This window comes from Schistocerca piceifrons, chromosome 8 (genome assembly GCF_021461385.2).
Source record: "Schistocerca piceifrons isolate TAMUIC-IGC-003096 chromosome 8, iqSchPice1.1, whole genome shotgun sequence".
Taxonomy (NCBI): domain Eukaryota; kingdom Metazoa; phylum Arthropoda; class Insecta; order Orthoptera; family Acrididae; genus Schistocerca; species Schistocerca piceifrons.
Window position 1 is genome coordinate 20,341,620 of NC_060145.1, and position 17,542 is coordinate 20,359,161.

Consider the following 17,542-nt stretch of genomic DNA (forward strand, 5'->3'; position numbering starts at 1 on the left):
TTGTTGAGAACTCATTTCATCTGAAACTGATTTTTATTATTAATGACAAAAAAAAAAAGGAATTAAGAAATAAATGTACTGGGAAATAAGTTATCTACTTTACATAATTTCCTAGCCATTTGCTTCCGCTGAATACATACATCATTCACATTACATGTTCTGTTTCAGAAGGAAATTCTGCAGGGAGTAGAAATATTCAAAAGCACCAATACCATTGTCGTTAGAAACCAGTACCATGAGAGATACTTCTTGGACAGAAGTCCTGCCAACCTATCCTGTCAAAATTGGATGGAACAGTATGGGGTTGTGGAATGAGCACTTTGGCATTAGCCTTTGTGTACAGTGTGACTGAATATTACGGTATATTGATAACTTTTACTTATGGACCGTCTGACAGCAACTGAATAAAACACAATTTTAGTGCCATACGCGTTTCACCTTTATTTTCTGCAAGGCATCATCAGTGGCCTGGAATATGTACATATGTTAGCTATTTTATTTACATTTTTGTCACTGTGCCTATAGGTTATAAACAGTTCTGGTGGTTGGTATTTCCTATTAAGTAGTAATGTTTTGAACTGTACTTACAGGTTGCGTGGACAGTTTCGTACATACTACGCTCCTGTTGCATATTTGGTGTTGTTGTTCTTGTTATGAACGCCAATTTGCGGTTTTTTCCACATTCCACAGCACTATGCACTGAACGCTTGTTTTAATGCAGTGTTTTGGTTTCTGTTGCCGACTGTCAAATGTTTCTGCCAAAGATCAAATATTATTGCCAAACTTATGAGAGTAACTATTGAAGTATCTGATATTTGATCTTTGGCAGAAACATTAGACAGTCGGCAACAGAAACCAAAACACTGCATTAAAACAAGCGTTCAGTGCATAATGCTGTGGAATGTGGAAAAAACTGCAAATTGGCGTTCATAACAAGATCAACAACACCAAAACTGCAACAGGAGCGTAATATGTAAGAAACTGTCCACACAACCTGTAAGTACAGTTCAAAACATTACTACTTAATAGGAAATACCAACCACCAGAACTGTTTATAACCTATAGGCACAGTGACAAAAATGTAAATAAAATAGCTAACATATGTACATATTCCAGACCACTGATGATGCCTTGCAGAAAATAAAGGCGAAACGCGTATGGCACTAAAATTGTGTTTTATTCAGTTGCGGTCAGACGGTCCATAAGTAAAAGTTATCAATATACCGTAATATTACACGCAACTGAGGAAGACAGGACCAAAAAAGTTGAAGATGGCTGAATATTGTTCACCAGTCTGTATAAGAAGTGCATATGTAGCTAAAGTGGACACCCAAACTGAAAGAGGCAATGTGGATAATCTCTGGAACACTTAGGGCCATCAAATGTGTCTGGCTTTCCATCCTAGCAAATACAGAGCCTCCTGAAATTCGGTGGTAACAGTTAATCCTAGACAGCCCAAAACTCTCTATACACCAAATCCTGACACCTACAAACAGGCTTAAATCTAGGTAACCTTTGTGGAAAATGAATGAAGAACTGAAAGGCAGAGTTAAAGGCAGCTTGGAAAGAACTATGGTCTGCAAGTGAACATAAGAACCAAAGTTTGGTGAGTGACACCAACAAGAAGACTGAAGGATTCAACCTAATGAGAAAATTGAGGACAAATTTGAATTATATTGGAACGAGTTTTGCCAAATTTAAGGAACTGATTAACAAATAGGGCCTTTTGGATGGTCTGGGGTGTGAGTGTGGTAGAATCCAATCAGTTGGCCATTTACTTGTATGTGAATTCTGTGAACTGAAGGGTATATACAGAGTCAGCCTTAGGATGGCTAAAGAATATTTGTAATATAATATAAAATTACAATAACATAGTATTGTAATTTAGTACAAAGCTATGAGAAGATTTGAGCTATTAAATCACACTAAGTATTTAATCTGAATATAATAGAGGGAAACATTCCACGTGGGAAAAATATCTCTAAAACAAAGATGATGTGACTTACCAAACGAAAGTGCTGGCAGGTCTATCGACCTGCCAGCACTTTCGTTTGGTAAGTCACATCATCTTTGTTTTAGATATAAGTATTTAATCTGATGGTTGCCTTTGTAAATGCCGAATGAGTATATGAATAACTAGTTATTCAATATAATGGAAGGAAACATTCCACGTGGGAAAAATTATCCTTCCCTCTTTCCTGATGAGGCAACAGTTTGTTGCGAAAGCTTGAATTTTGTGTGTATGTTTGTGTTTGTTTGTGTGTCTATCGACCTGCCAGCACTTTTGTTCGGTAAGTCACCTCATCTTATTTTTATATATAACTAGTTATTCAGCTTGATGCTCTGTTCTGATGCCACCAGCTGCTTTCTGCTTGTTTGTAATGGCATAGTATAAGCTTTTGAATTAAGATTTTAACTGTTCATTGTGAACCACTAATAGGATTGTGTGGCTATCATCTGAGCTGTCAGGTAATGTTAACATTGGACCCTTTAGTGGTATGCTCGTGTTGTCAGTGATCGTTACAGATTTTGAGCTGCCCTTTAAAGTCATTGTAGTTTAAGGATAAGTCTAGACCCAGTACAAATCCTTGAGAGACCCTCCAAAAAGGGATATCTTTAATACCAAAATATGTTAGATTACTAAAAAGAATTTGTGGTCTGCACATTCAAAGGCTCTGGCATGGTTATAGAATCTCATCTCTTGTTTAGCTGTTGTTGTTGTTGTTGTTGTTGTTGTTGTTGTTGTCTTCAGTCCTGAGACTGGTTTGATGCAGCTCTCCATGCTACTCTATCCTGTGCAAGCTTCTTCATCTCCCAGTACTTACTGCAACCTACACCCTTCTGAATATCCTTAGTGTATTCATCTCTTGGTCTCCCTCTACGATTTTTACCCTCCACGCTGCCCTCCAATGCTAAATTTGTGATCCCCTGATGTCTCAGAACATGTCCTACCAAGTTGTGCCACAAACTCCTCCCCAATTCCATTCAATAGTTACGTGATCTACCCATCTAATCTTCAGCATTCTTCTGTAGCACCACATTTCAAAAGCTTCTATTCTCTTCTTATCCAAACTATTTATCGTCCATGTTTCACATCCATACATGGCTACACTCCATACAAATACTTTCAGAAACGACTTCCTGACACTTAAATCTGTACTCGATGTTAACAAATTTCTCTTCTTCAGAAACACTTTCCTTGCCATTGCCAGTCTACATTTTATATCCTCTCTACATCAACCATCATCAGTTAATTTGCTCCCCAAATAGCAAAACTCCTTTACTTCTTTAAGTGTCTCATTTCCTTAATTCGACTACATTCTTCCGTGGTTTCCCTAAATCGTTTCAGGCAAATGCTGGGATGGTTTGTTTGAAAGGGCACGGCCGATTTCCTTCCCAATCCTTCCCTAACCCGAGCTTGCGCTCCGTCTCTAATGACCTCGTTGTCGACGGGACGTTAAACACTAACCACCACCATCGACTACATTCCATTATCCTCATTTTGCTTTTGTTGATGTTCATCTTATATCCTTCTTTCAAGATACTGTCCATTCAACTGCTCTTCCAAGTCCTTTGCTGTCTCTGACAGAATTACAATGTCATCGGCAAACCTTAAAGTTTTTATTTCTTCTCCATGGATTTTAATATCTACTCTGAACTTTTCTTTCGTTTCCTTTACTGCTTGCTCAATAATACACACATTGAATAACATCGGGGAGAGGCTACAACCCTGTCTCACTCCCTTCCCAACCGCCGCTTCCCTTTCATGCCCCTCGACTCTTATAACTGCCATCTGGTTTCTGTACAAATTGTAAATAGCCTTTCGCTCCCTGTATTTTACCCCTGCCACCTTTAGAATTTGAAAGAGAGTATTCCAGTCAACATTGTCAAAAGCTTTCTCTAAGTCTACAAATGCTAGAAACGTAGGTTTGCCTTTCCTTAATCTTTCTTCTAAGATAAGTCGTTGGGTCAGTATTGCCTCATTTGTATGGAATCCAAACTGATCTTCCCCGAGGTCAGCTTCTACCAGTTTTTCCATTCATCTGTAAAGAATTCGTGTTAGTACTTTGCAGCCGTGACTTATTAAACTGATAGTTAGGTAATTTTCACACCTGCCAACAACTGCTTTCTTTGGGATTGGAATTATTATATTCTTCTTGAAGTCTGAGGGTATTTTGCCTGTCTCATAAGTCTTGCTCACCAGATGGTAGAGTTTTGTCAGGACTGGCCCCCCTAAGGCTGTCAGTAGTTCTAATGGAATGTTGTCTACTTCTGGGGCCTTGTTTCGACTCAGGTCTTTCAGTGCTCTGTCAAACTCTTCACGCAGTATCATATCTCCCATTTCATCTTCATCTACATCCTCTTCCATTTCCATAATATTGTCCACAAGCGCATCGCCCTTGTATAGACCCTCTATATACTCCTTCCACCTTTCTGCTTTCCCTTCTTTGCTTACGACTGGGTTTCCATCTGCGCTCTTGATATTCATGCAAGTGGTTCTCTTTTCTCCAAAGGTCTCTTTTATTTTCCTGTACGCAGGATCTATCTTACCCCTCGTGAGATAAGCCTCTACATCCTTACATTTGTCCTCTAGCCATCCCCGCTTAGCCATTTTGCACTTCCTGTTGATCTCATTTTTGAGACGTTTGTATTCCTTTTTGTCTGCTTCGCTTACTGCATTTTTGTATTTTCTCCTTTCATCAATTAAATTCAGTATCTCTTCTGTTACCCAAGGATTTCTACTAGCCCTCGTCTTTTTACCTACTTGATCCTCTGCTGCCTTCACTACTTCATCCCTCAAAGCTACCCATTCTTCTTCTACTGTATTTCTTTCCCCCATTCCTGTCAATTGTTCCCTTATGCTCTCCCTGAAACTCTGTACAACCTCTGGTTTAGTCAGTTTATCCAGGTCCCATCTCCTTAAATTCCCACCTTTTTGCAGTTTCTTCAGTTTTAATCTACAGTTCATAACCAATAGATTGTGGTCAGAGTCCACATCTGCCCCGGGGGGTGGCCAGAAGACTGTGCATCAAAATATCATGGCACAAGGTTACTGACATTCGACAGTTTGCTAAAAATTGTATGGAACAGTCTTCATTGTTGTTCCACATCCTTAATCATTTATATTACAGTTTGTTTGTCGCCTAAGAGAATGGATGACAGGTGGAGCAGTGTTGCTTTTATTTTATAAACTGTTGCTTTTATTTTATAAACTTTATTTCTTTGGCAGGCAAACAACCACCAGAGCCTGAGCCTGAAGCATTTGACCTACCAGAAGACCTACAACTGGATGATGGCGCAGGAAAAGATGATGCAGAAGCAAATGAAGGAAACCCATTTGATATTGATGAAATGAAAGGTCTGTGATTGGATCTCTTATGGCATATTTTTATCGGAAACATTGAAAATTAGTTATTAGTAGGTCTAATGAGATATATGTATGTGGTTACATAGATTATTATGTGTAATTATGAAAAGGATAGATTGCCACTTACTGTAAAGGTGACACATTGAGTTGCAGACGGGTACAACAAAAAGACTGTTACTTTTGGCTAAAGTCTTCTTCGGAAAGAAAGGAAAAAACACACACAGAGAGAGAGAGAAAGAGAGAGAGAGAGAGAGAGAGAGAGAGAGATATTCACACAAGGAGGCACATCTGAGACACACATGACTGCTATCGTTGGCCGCTTTAGCCTGTCTGCCAGCTAAAGCATCCGGAGATGGTGGTCATGTGGGACTGATGTGTTTCTGCTTTTGTGTGTATGTGTGTGGCTCAAAGCTAAGCGTGCAAAAATCTTTTCATTGTGCCGAACTGCAAGTTAACTGTTTACTGTGAATAGCAATCTATCCTTTCCATAATTGTTGACATTCCAAACTGGACTTTCCATTGTTAAGATTATTGTGTGTGTTCTTCCTATTTGAGCAATGGCACATTATGGAATAAGGAAAAACTTTAAAATGTACCTTTTCTGGATAATGTAGAAGTTTTCAGTTGGTGTTGCCAGTTAATCATTTAACAGTTTGGTGAAAGTGATGTCCATGTAATGGACATCACTAATATTAAAGTATATTACATCAATATAAGTTGAATTTCGAATTGCTCATGTGACATGGACCCTGTTTTCTTTTAGCCTCTTGCTTTATTAAATTTCAGTATTCATAATAATATCCTTCTGAAAGTTACAAAAATTGAGTAATGGGAAGGGAATACGATTGGGCTGACCAGGGATAATTTTTTATAGTATTATTCTGCCTAAATGTACTTTGAGATGATGACATAAAATAAAAGTTGTGTGAAGTAATGTATATTCAGAGAGAACTTGAGGAGGAGTGAGTGTCATTGTTGTTGTGATCTTCAGTCCAGAGACTGTTGTGATGCAGCTCTCCAGCCTACTCTATCGTGTGCAAGCCTCTTCATCTTCAGGTAATTACTGCAACCTACATCCTTGTGAATTTTCTTACTGTATTCATCTCCTGGTGTCCCTCTACAATTTTTACCCCCCACGCTTGCTTCCAGTACTAAATTTGTGATCCCTTGATGCCTCAGAGTGTGTCCTATTAACTGATCCCTTCTTCTAGTCCGGTTGTACCACGGATTTCTCTTCCCCCCAATTCTATTCAGCACTTCCTCATTAGTTACCCATCTAATCTTCAGCATTCTTCTGTAGCACCACATTTCAAAAGCTTCTATTCTCTTATTGTCTAAACTATTTATCATCCATGTTTCCCTTCCATACATGGCTACACTTCTTACAAATACTTTCAGAAAAAAAACTTCCTGACACTTAAATGTGTGCTCAATGTTAACAAATTTCTCTTCTTCAGAAATCCCTTTCTTCTTGTTGCCAGTCTACATTTTATATCCTCCCTACTTCGACCATCATCAGTTATTTTAATCTAATTACCGCAGTATCACCTTATTTAATTCAACTACATTCCATTATCCTTGTTTTGTTTTTGTTGATGTTCATCTTATATCCTCCTTTCAAGACATTGTCTATTCTGTTCAACTGCTCTTCCAAGTCCTTTGCTGTCCCTTACAAAATTGCAATGTCATTGGCAAACCTCAAAGTTTTTATTTCTTCTCTCTGAACTTTCATTCCTACTCAAAATTTTACTTTGGTTTACTTTACTGCTTGTTCAGTGTACAGATTGAATAGCATCAGGCATAGGTTTCAACCCTGTCTGACCCTTTTCTCAACCATTGCTGCCCTTCCATGCCCTTTGACTCTTTTTACTGCTGTCTGGCTTCTGTACAAGTTGTAAATAGCCTTTCACTCCCTGTATTTTAACCCTGCTACTTCCAGTATTTCAAAGAGAGTATTTCAGTCAACATTGTCAAAAGCTTTCTCTAAGTCTACAAATGCTATAAATGTAGGTTTGCCTTTCCTTAAACTATCTTCTAAGGTAAGTCGTAAGATCAGTATTGCCACGCGTATTCTTACATTTCTCCGGAATCCGAACTGAGCCTCCCCGAGGTCGGTTTCTACCAGTTTCTCCATTCTTCTGTAAAGGATTTGTTTTAGTATTTTGCAACCGTTGCTTATTAAACTAATAGTTCAGTAATTTTCATACCTGTCACCACATGCTTTCTTTGGAATTGTGATTATGATATTCTTCTTGAAGTCTGAGGGTATTTCGCCTGTCGTGTACATATTGCTCACCAGATGGAAGCGTTTTTGTTATGGCTGGCTCCCCCAAGGCCCACTAGGTCTAACAGAAAGTTGTGCAATGTCGGGGCCTCGTTTTGACTTAAGTATTTCATTGCTTTGTCACATTCTTCACACAGTATCTTATCCCCCTTCTCATCTTTGTCTGTGTCCTCTTACCTTTCCACAATATAGCCCTCAAGTACATCTCCCTTGTATAGACCCTCTGTATGCTTCTTCCACCTTTCTGCTTACCCTTCTATGCTTAGGACTAGATTTCCACCTGAGTTCTTGATATGCACATAGATGGTTCTCTTTTCACCAGAGGTCTCTCTAATTTGCTTGTGGGTACTATCTGTCTTACTCCTAGTGGAACATGCTTCTACATCCTTACATTTGTCCTCTAGCCACTCCTGAATAGCCATTTTGAACTTCCTATCGATCTCATTTTTTAGAGATTAGTTTTCCTTTTTGCCTGCTTTATTTATTGCATTTTTATATTTTCTCATTTCATTGATTAAATTGAATATCTCTTGCATTGTTCAAGGATTTCTACTAGCCCTCGTCTTTTTACCTATTTGATCCTGTGCTGCCTTCACTATTTTATCTCTCAAAGCTGCCCATTCATCTCGTACTGTATTCCTTTCCCGCGTTCTTGCCAGTCATTCCCTAATGCTCCCTGTGAAACACTCTACAATGTGACACTCTACAATGTGGTTCTTTCAGTTTATCCAGGTTCCATCTCTTTAAATTCCTGCCTTTTTGCAGTTTCTTCAGTTTTAATCTGCAGTTCACAACAAATAAATTGTGGTCAGAGTCCACATCTACCCCTGGAAATTTCTTACAATTTAAAACCTGGTTCCAAAATAACCATTATAAAATCAGTCTGAAACTTTCTGGTGTCTCCGTGTCACTTCCACATATACCACCTTCTCTCATAATTCTTAAACCAAGTGTTACCTATGATTAAATTATGCTCTGTGCAAAATTCTACCAGGCAGCTTCCTCTTTCATTGCTTTCCCCCAGTCCATATTCACCTACTGTTTTTCCTTCTCTTCCTTTTCCTACTATCAAATTTCAGCCCCCCATGACTCTTAAATTTTCATCTCCCTTAACTGGCTGAATAATTTCTTGTGTCTCATCACACATTTCTTCAATTTCTTCATCCGTTTAGCTGATTGGCATTTGAACTTGTACTGGGGTGGGTGTGGGCTTTCTACATCTACATTTATACTCCGCAAGCCACCCAACGGTGTGTGGTGGAGGGCACTTTACATGCCACTGCAATTACCCCCCTTTCCTGTTCCAGTCGCGAATGGTTCACGGGAAGAACGACTGCCGGAAAGCCTCCATGCACGCTCGAATCTCTCTAATTTTACATTTGTAATCACCTTAGGGGGTATAAGTAGGGGGAAGCAATATATTTGATAACTCATCCAGAAACGCACCCTCTCGATACCAACAATTAATTTTATATGATCATTCTACTTCAAATTGTTCCGCAAGCATACTCCCAGATATTTTACAGAAGTAACTGCTACCAGTGTCTGTTCCGCTATCATATAATCGTGCAATAAAGGATCCTTCTTTCTATATATTCACAATACATTACATTTGTCTATGGTAAGGGTCAGTTGCCACTCCCTGCACCAAGTGCCTATCCGCTGGAGATCTTCCTGCATTTCACTGCAGTTTCCTAATTCTGCAACTTCTCTTTATACTACAGCATCATCCGCGAAAAGCCGCATGGAACTTCCGACACTATCTACTAGGTCATATATATATATATTGTGAAAAGCAATGGTCCCATAACACTCCCCTGTGGCACGCCAGAGGTTACTTTAACGTCTGTAGACGTCTCTCCATTGAGACCAACATGCTGTGTTCTGTTTGCTAAAAACTCTTCAATCCAGCCACACAGCTGGTCTGATATTCCGTAGGCTCTTACTTTGTTTATCAGGTGACTCTGCAGAACTATATCGAGCACCTTCCGGAAGTCAAGGAAAATGGCATCTACCTTGGATCCTGTATCTAATATTTTCTGGGTCTCATGAACAAATAAAACGAGTTTGGTCTCACACGATCGCTGTTTCCGGTATCCATGTTGATTCCTACATAGTAGATTCTGGGTTTCCAAAAACGACATGATACTCGAGCAAAAAACATGTTCTAAAATTCTACAACAGATCGACGTCAGAGATATAGGTCTATAGTTTTGTGCATCTGCTTGACGACCCTTCTTGAAGACTGGGACTACCTGTGCTCTTTTCCAATCATTTGGAACCTTCCGTTCCTCTAGAGACTTGCGGTACACAGCTGTTAGAAGGGTGGCAAGTTCTTTCGCGTACTCTGTGTAGAATCGAATTGGTATCCCTTCAGGTCCACCTTGGATACAATAATGTGTTCATTATGATGGTCATAGTAGCTTACCTGCATGCCTATTTTTTTTTACTCATTATTGAACGTACTACTGCGTTGCCCGTATTTTATTTTGTATTTGTAACCCTACATTAACCAGACCAGAAGTCCTGTTCCTCCTGCCACCAAATGTCACTAATTCCCACTATATCTAACGTTAACATAACCATTTGCCTTTTTAATTTTTCTAACGTACCTGTGCGATTAAGAGATGTGACATTCCACACTCCAATCAGTAGGATGCCAGTTTTGTTTCTCCAGATAATGACATCCCCCTGAGTAGTCCCCACCCAGAGATCTGATTGGGGGACTATTTTACATCCAGAAAATTTGACCCAAGAGGATGCAGTCATCATTAAACCATGCATAAGAGCTGCGTGCCCTCGGGAAAAATTATGGCTGTAGTTTCCCCTTGCTTTCAGTACAGCACAGCAAGACCATTTTAGTTGATGTTGCAAAGCCAGATCAGTCATTCATCCAGACTGTTGCCCCTGCAACTACTGAAAAGGCCACTGCCCCTCTTCAGGAACCACACGTTTATCTGGCCCATCAACAGATAACACTCCATTGTGGTTGCACCTACGATATGGCTATCCCTATTGGTGAAGCGCGTAAGCCGCCCCCCCCCCCCCCCCCCCCACCCCAATAGCGGGGTCCGTGGTTCAGAGAGAACTTCAGGAGGGGGAGTAGGTGCCATTGTAGTACGATAAAGAAAGAGCAGTGACAACAAAACCAACAAAGCATGAAGAAAGGTAGATCAAGAAATTCTACATAGATATTATTGTTGCAAAGATAGGAAAATTAAAAGCTAATTCTTCAGTCTTGGACTCCCAGAATAAAACACAAAGAAAGTGATAAAAACAAACAATGGAAAATCCAGAATGGAATGTAATAAGACAATGTAAGGCAGTGATAACAGACAGATAAGTGGGAAACTTGTATTAATTTTATTGGGAAGAAAGGAAAGCCGAAAGAAAGCACCACCTGGATCACTGACTACATTCGTTATGGTGGTCACCAGATCTGATGTAACGTGCAGCCACTATCTTCTGACCTGTAACTAGTGTTGCAAACTACAGTTTGCCCTAAAGTCCTTTTGAGCAAATTGCAATTTGTGACACTAGTTTTAAATCTGAAGGTGGTTGTGCATCTGTTTTGCCAGTTTATATATCGGCAAAACACTTGGCCTCTCTGCTCCGGCCACACGTGGGGAAGACTGTCACATACATTAAGGACTCGGGACATTTCATTGAGAAGCTGAAGAAACTCAAACTTGCACCAAATGACATCCTGGTCAGCTTTGATGTTGTTTCGTTATTTACGAAAGTGCCGCTCAGTGACGCTCTGGAGCACATCGGTTCCATTTTCCCGCAAGACATCAGAAAGCTCTTCCAGGCATGTCTCACCACGAGCTATTTCACGTGGAATGGCGATTTCTACGAACAGCTGGAAGGCGTCGCCATGGGTAGTCCTCTCAGTCCAGTGGTGGCCAACTTCTTCATGGAACAATTCGAAGCTTGGCGACTTGCAAACCTAAGGTGTGGTACAGGTACGTCGATGATACTTTCGTGGTGTGGAGGCATGGTGAAGAACAGCTCGGTGACTTCCTGAGACACTTGAACAGCCTCCATGCCAACATAACATTTACCATGAAAGTAGAAAAGGACAAAAAAACTGCCATTTCTAGATATGCTGGTCACAAGGGACAGCGAAAACCAGGGACACAGCGTGTATCGAAAACCAACACACACGGACTGATACCTGCACAAACTGTCAGACCACCACCCGAGCCAGAAAAGAGGCACGATTAGTACGCTCGTAACGAGAGCAGGACAAATATGTGAGCCGCAACACCTCAAACGAGAAATGCAACACCTGGAAACTGTCCTGAGGAGCAATGGGTTCTCCACAAATTATATTAGAAGTGTAACAGAGCCGAACACTCGGTGAAGTAAGGAATCAGAAAAAGAAATGTCGGGTCCGGCCTTTCTGCCATACATTCCCAGAGTGACGGACAGAATCAGCCGTATATTGCGCAAACGTGTCGAAAAGACGATTTTCGAACCGACAAGGAAGATCAAAGAGTGTCTTAGATCGAAGGAGAAAAGGGACCCACTTTCAATGTCGGGAATATACCGTATACCTTGCACATGCGGAAAAGTTTATGTCGGAATGACTGGACGATCCATTAACACCAGGATCAAAGAGCATAAGCGACATTCCAGGTTGGGGCAGGTGGAGAAATCGGCCGTGGCAGAGCACGCACTGAATGAGACCGACCACGTAATAAAATTTGCCGACACGGAAGTTCTGGCTGTAGAGAAGCACTATCACACGCGCTTGTTCAGAGAAGCTGTAGAAATACAAAAACGCGCGAACAGTTTAAACAAGAAAGAGGAAAGCCTTAAGGTAAACGGATCCTGGCTTCCCGTACTGCAGCAAACAACCGTCGCAGGTGGCAAGAGGAGAACCGCACCGGAAATGACCGCGGAGAAGCCCTCGGACGTTGGTGCACCAGGTACATATAGTCTGCGGCCGCGTGCTCGGCTCCAGTTCACCACCGGCATTGGAGGGTGAAGCTTTGACAGTGCCATCCACTCGTGCTGGCGAAACGTCAGGAAAATCATTATATGGACGTCGGCCGAAGAACCCGAGACAGAAGCCAATAGGCAGTTTGTCAACAAGTGGCCACGAAAGCCATAACAATTTTGAAATAAATTCCTCATTGGAATGTACAAGTAAATAATGGAAGGAGTAACTGTAGCAATCATAGCAACAGTTGAGGCATCGAGTCATCAATAGTGACTTAAACAAGATTGAGAATGTCACCAGCTTTCGGACAAATCCTCTTTAAGAGTTGCAGTGACAGCACAGTGTAGTCAGCCGGGACAGTGTAGCTGTGCTAGTGTAAATGTATTCTGTTAGCTCTGATCAAGCAACCATCAAATAGCTAACAATTTCCTCAGTTGTGTTTATGCTTGTGTTGACGGGTCAATGTGTCAGCTGTATGGCGAGTTGTTCCTTTGCTCTTTCTGTTACTCACATAGAAGAAAGGTATGTATTTGCACAGAATATGTGTTTTCTTATCTTGTTATTGATTCCTGTAAAGATGATTTTCTTTTTCTGTGAAAGAACTTGAAGAAGGTACACATGTTTTATTGAAGTTACGTTTAATATTGAATTGTTTCACACACACACACACACACACACACACACACACACACACACACACACACACACACTACTTTCTGTGTTTCAATGATTTGGCACCATCTCTATTTGTGATTTTTCTTTATTTATTGTACGGAATTTCAGTCTTAGCCCATTATCAAGAATCTTGTTAAATGGAAGCAACATAAATTTAGTACAGTGACAATCAATTAAAAGTTAAACATGGTAACAAATCAAGTCTTACAGTGTGTTAGGATCGATAAAAACTTTCGTTAGGATCAATAAAAACTTTATGTATAAAAATTCAGTGTTGGCATGTTATGCCATACAGTTAAGGGACCTGCACTTATAAGCACAATGATAGTGGATGCCATTCAGATATAACAATTCCAGAGACTTGTACAGCATAATTTGCTATTGCTGAATTTTTGTACAGTAATTTTTATTAATTTTTGCACATTTAAGATCTGTTTTATTATCCTATCCAATTTTTTACAAATTGTCAATGCACTGAACTCATGTTGCTTCCATGGTCTAAGAGCAAAATTGTGCGATAGTACAACAAATAGAGAAAAAATGACAGCTGCAGGTGATATCAAAACATTTAAGTGTTTCATAGCAGCTGCAGACCCACCTTGAGTGAAGATAATTTTAATGTGATTACATATTTCTAGTTTCTTCATTTTCAGAACAAAAAGAGCCAGAGAAAGAAAATACAGATGAAACATCAGAGGGGAAGGAGAAAAATGATGACAAGACTGAAGAACCAGAAAGTTCAAGTGAAGATGAAATGGATAATAATGAAGACCCCAATGGAACTACAGGGTTGGAGCAAGGAGCTAGTGATAAAGAAGAGGAAAATGCTGAGATTACAAAAGGAGAAAAAGATGGGAAAGAAGGAGAAAATGAAGATAAAGGGAATGACCAAGAAGAAGCCAGTCCGTCAGATGACCAGCCCAGTCACAACGCTGCAGAGCCAGCACCAGAACAGGCAGAAGCCGGCTCAAAAGACCAGGTTCGCTTCTGATATTTGTTACTGATAAATTTTAAGCATCCACACATTTACTGTAATTCTTTTTGTATTTGGTTGAGAGAATTTATACAGGCATCCTTATAAGCTGTTACATGTGTCAATGTGTTTCAGATGATGAATATCCACGTTTGTCTGGTCTGCCATGTGATACCCTCATATGAGGATAGTTTTTTCAGAGTCACATGTTACAGAAGTATCAACAACATGGTTGCAGTATCCCTCATTTTTAAGTGGCTTATTCAGATTCCCTCAGTGAACTTTATATTCTTGCAATGTCCCACAGTGAACTTCACATTTCAAGACCCATGTGTAGCATTAAAGAAGTGCAAGGTTTGTTAATAATAACTTTGAGGAGCATTTTGTGTTTTGTAAGTAGTGCATCTTACTGGACCTATGTTACGATAAATGCAGGAACATTTCAGTATGTTGCTGAATGTAAGAATTTCATTAATGGGTTCCATATGTACATGAAAACTAAATGTCGTGTGGCAAGGAGGGGACTGATGACCACAGCTGTTAAGTCCCATAGTGCTCAGAGCCATTTGAACCATTTTTTCGTGTGGGAAGGGCCTCCCGGCAGATAAACCCGATCGCCTGGTGCAAGTCTTTTGAGGTGATGCTACTTCAGTGACTTGCGCGTCGATGAAGATGAAATGATGATAATGATAATGAAGACGACACAAACACCCAGTCCCTGAGCGGATAAAATCTCCAACCCAGACGGGAATCGAACCCCCCATCCCCGGCATGACAACCCGGCACACTGTCCATTCAGCTGTGGTGGCGGGCCATATGTACATAACTAGATGCAACTATCGGTTCTTAATTTGACTTTACAGTTGACCCCGAGTATATACAGGGTGAGTAAGAAGGAAAGGTAAGTGTTTCTGATGGGTGATAGCATTAGTGATTCTGAACAAAAAAACTTTATGTGGACATATGCCCTATTCCGAATGGTTTCCGAAATAGAACACTTTTAATGTACATTTGTATTTATTTTCTGTATTATTTATTGTCATTGTTTACAACATACCACAGTAGTATAGAGGAAGTTGAGGTGGACATTTTGATACAGGACACTTGTGGTCAATAAAGTCAGAAAACTACCTGGCCTACAAAAAGTACCTAAGCTACATCGCACGCACGTCGCGTGAGACTTTCAATATTCTTGCGATCTCTTTGTGCAAACTGTTAGTCCTACCTTTTTTTTGTTGTAAATTTAATTTAGTTTAATGGTGTACGGAGACACGTTTTCATTGGAGTGTGGGGTTCTTGAGTTATTAAGAAAAAATGTACAAAAGTGATACTAAATGTCTTCTATCTCAGAAACCATTCACAATAGGACATATGTCCATATGACGTTTTGTGTTCAGAATCCTTAATACTATCATGTCTCAAAGCATGTACCTTTCCTCCTGACTCACCCTGTATTTGTGTTACTTTATATAACATCATCATTATTGCTGTGCTCTCAGTATTCATTCACTGACACAGCTTGAAATACTACAGCAGAAAATTGAGCATTGTTCTGCTGTGAAAATACTATGATCACAAATAGTTGTGGGAGAGATATAGTGTACTGCTACCTGTGAGTAATTAACATCATTTCTGCTATTTTCTGCGAAAGATTCAGAAATGATTAGTTGACTATGAAATAACTGATCAGATACTCTTCTTTTAAATTTTTGGTATGAAACATAGCAATACCTTTTGTTTAAAAATAAAAGATGGATTAATCTTGGGCTTTCACTGCTGGAGGCTGTAGTTTTGTTTGCTGAGAGACTCAGAAGAGGTGGAAAATGTGTGATTTTTTACTAAATGGGGAAATAATACAGGATTGTAGAAAAGATTGACTTCTAGAGTAAATGTTTTGCTGTGTTACAAAGTTAATGGTTCAAACTTGTTTTTAAAAAATCATATAAATATGATAATAGAAAGCCCATCACAAAATATAAATAACGTTACAACACACACACACGCACACACACACACACACACACACACACACACACACACACACACACACACACACACAGAGACAGACAGACAGACAGACAGACAGAGAGAGAGAGAGAGAGAGAGAGAGAGAGAGATAGAGATAGAGAGAGAGAGAGGGAGGTTATCTCAGTCTTTTTTGTGTGTGTGTGTGTGTGTGTGTGTGTGTGTTTTATTCACTTCTTAACTCTGAAGGAGGACATTGTCTGAAAGTTCAGCAATGTACTCAGTCTTGTTTATATGTCTGTCTTTCACTCAATGCCTCAGCTCTTCAGTGAGTTGTTATCTTTACTTCTTTCATTATATACGATGGTCATCCAGAATGTAATGAACAATTGTGTGCCACACCCAATGCTGACACCCCCCCCCCCCCCATCCTCACCACCACAATTGTAATAATGCCAGTTAACTCCTTTACTCGTTTTCAATGTGAGCTGAGTTTTGTTGCTAGGTGGTTATGCTTTTTTGTTCTGTAACCTTTTGAAGTAATGGCCACAACCCTGTCTCACTCCGTTCCCAACCACTGCTTCCCTTTCGTGCCCCTCTACTCTTATAACTGCCATTTGATTTCTGTACAAATTGTAAACAGCCTTTCGCTCCCTGTATTTTACCCCTGCCACCTTTAGAATTTGAAAGAGAGTATTCCAGTCAACATTGTCAAAAGCTTTCTCTAAGTCTACAAATGCTAGAAACGTAGGTTTGCCTTTCCTTAATCTATCTTTTAAGATAAGTTGTTGGGTCAGTATTGCCTCATTTGTATGGAATCCAAACTGATCTTCCCCGAGGTCAGCTTCTACCAGTTTTTCCATTCGTCTGTAAAGAATTCGTGTTAGTACTTTGCAGCCGTGACTTATTAAACTGATAGTTCGGTAATTTTCACATCTGTCAACAACTGCTTTCTTTGGGATTGGAATTATTATATTCTTCTTGAAGTCTGAGGGTATTTTGCCTGTCTCATAAGTCTTGCTCACCAGATGGTAGAGTTTTTCAGGGCTGGCTCTCCCTAGGCTATCAGTAGTTCTAATGGAATGTTGTCTACTCCCGGGGCCTTGTTTCTATGTAGGTCTGTCAGTGCTCTGTCAAATTCTTCACGCAGTATCATATCTCCCATTTCATCTTCATCTTCGTCCTCTTCCATTTCCATAATATTGCCCTCAAATACATCACCCTTGTATATGGACCCTCTATATACTCCTCCTACCTTTCTGCTTTCCCTTCTTTGGCTTAGAACTGGTTTTGCACCTGAGCTCGTGATATTCATACATGTGGGTATTT

At 40.0% G+C, this 17,542-nt stretch overlaps 1 protein-coding gene across 1 annotated transcript in view; it reads left to right on the forward strand.

Moving 5' to 3' along the window:
• LOC124711322 (midasin-like) overlaps nt 1-17,542 on the forward strand; it is a 146,908-nt gene that overhangs the window by 80,546 nt on the left and 48,820 nt on the right. The window contains exons 14-15 of the mRNA XM_047241340.1: nt 5,231-5,359; nt 13,929-14,254. Coding sequence (XP_047097296.1) covers nt 5,231-5,359; nt 13,929-14,254 — 455 coding nt within the window. The remainder of the gene's footprint in view (nt 1-5,230; nt 5,360-13,928; nt 14,255-17,542) is intronic.